Here is a 6000-nt window from a genome sequence, read left to right as displayed (position 1 = left end):
TCCCCTGTGCCCGGAGCGGGCCGAGCTCAGCCCGAGCCCGGCTGCGCCGCGCTCTGCTCTAGCACCTGTTGGGTCGCCAGCTGGAGGCCAAAGGCAGAGAGCGCGAGCCGGCGGCGGCGGGCGGCAGCAGCAGCTCCGCTTCCCCCCCTTCCCGGCTGCCCTGCGCAGCGGCAAGCTCCCCCCACCCCTAGCAGCCCCCGCCTGGGCTGGCCACTCCGGCTTCCTGCGCGCCCCTCCCGGCGACGCTAGGGGTAACCTCCGCCGGGCGGGAGCCCTGGGCCAGGGCGGTTCAGCCGGGCGGCCCCGGGCAGAGGAATTGCGGGGTGCGGGGCAGGAGGAGAAGGGGGATCCGCGCAGAGGGGGCGGGGGAAGGTGAGACAGCAGGGAGGAGGGGGACCGCGGGGAGTAGGGGCAGGCTCCTGGGGGAGGGGAGCCGGGCCGGCTTGCTGGGGGCTCCGGGCGGCGGAGCTAGTCTTTTAACGCGAACCGCTGTCGCGTCAAACTCAAACCAGGTGCCGGGCTCGGGCTGCGTGCAGCCGCTGGCGGGGGAGAGCGGAGCAGCAGCAGCCTGCCCCGGCTGCGTGCGCTGGGACGGGCACTTTGTTCGCGCTCCCACCCCCTCCCCTGAGGCCGGGCCGCCGGGGGGCAGGGCAGAGACACGCGAAGGAGCGGGGAGCGGAGCCCTGCGGAGGGGCTGAGGGACGCTGCCCGGCTGGCAGCGCGGCTGTCTCGCAGAGGGCGAAGAAGGGGTTTCTCAGGGAGCTCGCCTTGCTCTCCGCCCCCTCCCCGCGCCGTTCCTGCTGTTTTGCTTGTGGAGCTGACAGGTGCCGCTCCGAGGCGGCGGCGAGTCCTCTCGTCCCCTCCGCCCTTGGCCCCAGTGTGCGCTGGGCGCCTTCGCCTGCCCCGCGCGGATTGCTGAGCCCTTGCGAAGCTGGTGTGGGTCCAGCTTTTGCTTTGATCCTTTAGCGCCCCCCCCCCCCAGACACGGAGAAAGGCGCTAGGACAAAGTTTTGGATGGGATTATGTGGAAACTACCCTGCACTTCTGCGCTGCCAGAGCGGGCTCAGGGCTGCTTTCTCCCCAGCGGCGCAGCCATCGCCTGGTGGTGGTGAAAGAGACTCGGGACTTGCCGGCGATCTGAACGTGCCTGGTGTGTGTGATAACTTCCCCCGGTCAGCCAAATGCTCCTCTTCGCCTTCCTCCTGCTGACATCTGCCCTGGCCAGCCAGAGACATGGAGCCCAAGCGGAGTCCAATCTGAGCGTCAAGCTGCAGTTCTCCAGCGCCAAGGAGCAAAATGGTAAGGCACGGACAGTGTTCCCAGCCAGGCTGGGGAAGGAGGGGAGGGTGCATTAACTCTGCAACTTCGGACGCCGGGCTGTCTCGAACCTGTGGCTCTCTCAACAGAGCGTAACTTCACAATGCACAACACACCGTGCAGGCAGTCCTGAGCGAGGCTGTAAATATCTCATTGAAACTCACTGCGGGAGGGGAAAAAAAAATCTTACGTCGCCCAAGTGAGCCTTTAAGATCGAAGCCAAAATGAATGAGACTTGGCAGGTCTGTCTTCGCTGTGTGTTTGTTACTCCAGGAAACTTGTCAGCCTCTTTAACTGAAGCAGGGGAGGTAAAAGGGCACCAATTAACTAGCCAGAAGATAGCAAAGAAGGAAGCTCACAGCCTGTTTGGAGACTTTATTTTGTGGGTGGTGGTTTAAAATGTTTCTTTTCTTTCTTTTTGTTTTTCTAACCACACCTTTGTGCCCTAATCCTTCCTTCTCTGGTAGGGTGTTTTTGTGTCGGTTGGTGAATGGGCACTATTTTGTATGTGCTGGAAACCAGCTATTCCTGCATAGGAAATGAGAATTACTTTCAGCTTTCAAGTGTACCTGAAATGTTTAGAAAACTCTCAGATGCAAGTTCCCTTGGGCGGGGATTGCTCAGAGCTGGAGAAAGGCTCCTTTCATACAGCAAGGGCAGCTTCAGGGTGTGTAATTTGCTTAGCCTCTGAACTCCATATGATTTACATTATTCAGATTTTTAAGGGCCTTTTCTCTTGATCTACTATTATGAAGTCATTTTAAACACTACTTTAAAAACAGAAATGTTATGTACCACATGAAACCACACTATTTATGCAGAATGTCTACAATTAGGCTATTAAACACCCTGTTTTCCAGTGATGTATGCCAATATACAAGGGGGAAAATCTTAGCAGTTTGTCTGTTAGCTAGACTGTTGTTTCTCCTAGACAAACCAACATAAAGGTGCAAGCAGAATACTCCCAAAGTTTTAGTAGGTTATAAATGAAATATAACAAAAATGCAAATTTAAAGACTTGCTCAGTTCAGCAAAAACTGTCATCTTGAACTTGACTCTCTTGATATAAGTATTATATGCTGCATCTTTTAATACAAAACAAATAAAGAACTAAGTGGCCTGTTACAGGCATTATGTGAGTTAATAGAATGTGTGGTGTTACCAAATTTAGCAGAAGAGATTAATATTGCTGCTGTTTGCTAATGTGATGACATATGGCACCTGCAGACTGCCTGGGCTACTGATCAAAGAGCAGCACAGGGATCAGTCTCTAATCAGAGCAACTGCAAAGGGCTAGGGGAAAGTGATCAAAAGAGTCAGAAACCTGACAGGAAAATTAATCAGGCTAACCTTTGTCCTCAGTACAGGAAAATATCTATGTTGTGTGAGAATGAAATATCTCCCATCCTCCCAATTCATCTGACTGATGGAGGTTTTAGGAAGCCAGCTAGAGACAAAGTGGATTCAGGGCAAATGTAATGAAAATATGCTTTACTCTTTTATTTATGTGGTGTATACAAGGAGCATAGTGAAGTGTTTGAATTACCATTGCTTTCTCAACGCAGACAAAGTTCACGTGAGAGACATAACAGGTTGTCAGCCTTCCACAAGAGATTTGTTATATGACAGTGCAACAGGGTCTTAAATAGACACTAAGGCCTTATTGCCTAGTTGTACAATAAAAAAGTCTGAAAAGTGAAACTGCAACACAGGAGAGAGGTAGAATTGCTATAAAATAAATATTTATGGATAATATAAATAGTTATATCTGACAGCACAACTTAGGCACTGTTCATACACTGGTAATGCAGCTGCCTGAGGTCAAGCTTCAGGTGGCTAATGATCCAGTTTTTCACTTTGTGAGGTACAGTAACTACATCACAGTCTTGTAACAATTACAAAACCAGAAGAAAGAGAAAAGAGTTCCAAAAATGTTACTCTTAATATATTAAATATAGTTCATATAGTATAGCTATCTGAATAGTTGTTGACCTATGCTTTCATTTCCAGCTCTTAACTGTTGCACTTAGTCTAATGTAAAAGTTTAGCTAAAACTAAAACCAATACTTAATTTTTCTGACACACTTTAATTATTTGTGGGATCAGTAACGTTGGTCAGACCAGTTTTAACTTGATTTAATTAGAGTGATTTTTTTTAACTCTATAGCAATCTAAAGAGTGTATAGCTTTTAGCTAGAGGCAGGTTAAAACTCCATGTAGTTGGCTAGGAGCTGTTGCTGTTCACATGCCAAAGCTTTATATACAATGTTTTGGTTAGAAGAAAAAAGTGGGGGGGGGGGGGGAGGATGGCTGGGAGGGAGAAACCCTTATCTCCTTCATCCTAGAAATAAAAAGTTCCGACTCCTAATTGCTAAATTGATATCTAGCCAAACAATTGTACTACAAAACAAATTAAAATCGTACTGACTGCATACTAGAGTAGCTATTATTGGTTCAAACTGCTCTGGGAGTTAGTTAATAACTTATTGCTTGAATAAAGTTAAGCATGTATATAAGTATTTGCAGGATCAGGTCCTTTTTGTCAAGAGTCCAAACCGTTAACTTGAAGATGTAACTGTACAGTGTGACTCAATGTAGTTTTTTTTTTTTGGGGGGGGGGGCGGAATGTAAGGTGTTCTCTTGTTATATTGCATATTAGGAATTACATTTTAGATACTGGTTTCCTAGTCTGAATTTTTGTACACAATTAAAAGGTAGAAATTCTCATCAGAAATCAGTATTTTACTGCCATCTGCCAGGAATTCAACATGATGGGTGCTGTGGGGCCAATATAGTTCTACATGAAACCACTTAAAACTACATACTTGCTTTTGTCAGCCCTCTGGTATAATCAGTTTAAGTTTCTTGAAGGTTTATTTGTAAACTCTGCTTGGCATTAAGCAGTCTTAAAATTATTTAATTCTGGAATATCTTTACTCAGTTGAATTACAAAACTAAAGATTAATAAGTTGTTACATTTGGAGGCTCAAAAGTGAGTGATCATTTGGTAGGCATGAGATTGGAGTATGTGCTATACTTGGTGGAGGCTGCTATTTATATGGATGAATTGTTTCCACATTTCTGTGTAATTTTGACCAAGAGGGTTCTGCTTGAATGGGTTGGCAAGTTTACAAAGCTTTGTAAGTTTCTATCATAGCTCTCTAAAATACATTCATTACCATCTTTGTACCCATACCAAAACAGGGTCCAAGAAAAAATTCTGAGATTCAATTACTCTTTTGAGAAGTTCCCAATCTCCCTTGCATAAGATTTTATTACATTCATTGCATTTTTTCCCTCCTATTACCCCTCCCCATCTCTCTTTTCCTGTTACTCCTTTCATCCTGCCACTTCTGAACCTCTCCTTTTGTCTTTCATTCCCCCATTCATGGTGCTATAGTTTCAACATTTGATAAGTTGGATGGGTCAAATTCACCACTGGCAGAAGTGAGTGCAACTCGTTTACCACAAAGGAGATTTGTTTATTGATCTCTCAGCAAATTTGGCCGCAATATAGCAGTGACCGGAGAATGTAGGTTCTCTAGCCATATTTTTGGCTGTTGTGGGACAAGATAAGTTTTGTAAAGCAATTCTATTAAACGATAGAAATCAGGGTATACGTACAAGAATATTACATAATACTTCTTTGTGTAAGATGACAGGAAAACCTATTATCAGATGCCATGTATGACAAAATAGTTTATCTGTAATCTGCATTTAAAAAATAAACTACTGTAGAACTTCAGGAGACAAAGGCTTGAGATGAATCAACACACAACCAAAATCAACTGGTTAGAAATATTAATTCACATGGAATCAAGTTTCGAGCATGAATAACAGCAATCACAGGTAGTGCACCAGTATATCTGTTGATTTTCTACAAGTTATTGTCTCATCAACGGAGCCTCTGCTTATGATTTAGTGATCTAGTTCCTGTAACAATTTGTTAAATGATGGTAAAAAGTGTAGTTCATAAAGAATTCCGGAATGGAGAGTGACAGCACTTTTAGTAAAGCTGTCTGAATTATTTGCAACAAATCTGAAGTCTACTGGAGGTTGATACACCCAGAAACCTCCAGGCTGTGGCCTGCAAAAAGCTCCATGAACATGGGTGGAGTTTCAATGTACAGCTGAAGAGCCAGTATTCATTGAATCTCCTTCCCATGGCTGGCCTCCCACATTTCCCCACAATAACTCAAACCAAAGCATTGGTTGCCCACTTCTTACACCACATATCTTCAAAGAGAGATTGAGGCTGTGTAGGGGAAGGTAATTGACTGTAGTATGGTCAGGGGTTGGTGCTGGATTTTCCTTGGAGGATTGAGTTCACTTAACTCAATCCTCTAAGTAGTCCTGTAGAAGCCTGTGCATTTTATACATCCCCAATCCAAATCCTGCAAGACTCAGAAAGTCATGATTTCAAGAATAAACTGAATTTAAATGGAATATTTAGAGAAAAAAACTACTCACAATAAAACAATGCATTTCAAAACAGCCAGATCTAAATGTTCTGCTATCAGCTATAACTGGTCTGACAAATACGAAGAAAATCTGCTGACTAATGCTGGGTGGTGCAGTTTTTTTTCATTGGCAAATAGATGTCACATGTTCGGAATTATTTATCTAAAAGGAAAAGTAGACATGAAAAACTTCTGAAGTTTAATCTGTTTCTGTTTAGTTCAA

The 6000-nt window shown here is 44.9% G+C and overlaps 1 protein-coding gene across 1 annotated transcript in view; it reads left to right on the top strand.

The window, feature by feature from the left end:
• Positions 1-430: 430 nt before the first annotated feature.
• PDGFC (platelet derived growth factor C) overlaps positions 431-6000 on the top strand; it is a 249953-nt gene continuing 244383 nt past the window's right edge. Inside the window, exon 1 of the mRNA XM_084627428.1 lies at positions 431-1299. Within this exon, the coding sequence (XP_084483554.1) occupies positions 1182-1299 (118 nt within the window). The 5' untranslated portion in view covers positions 431-1181. The remainder of the gene's footprint in view (positions 1300-6000) is intronic.

Source organism: Lepidochelys olivacea (assembly GCF_965140295.1).
Source record: "Lepidochelys olivacea isolate rLepOli2 genome assembly, chromosome: 4".
In the NCBI taxonomy this organism is placed as follows: Eukaryota; Metazoa; Chordata; order Testudines; family Cheloniidae; genus Lepidochelys; species Lepidochelys olivacea.
This window is presented reverse-complemented; position numbering and strand designations above follow the sequence as displayed.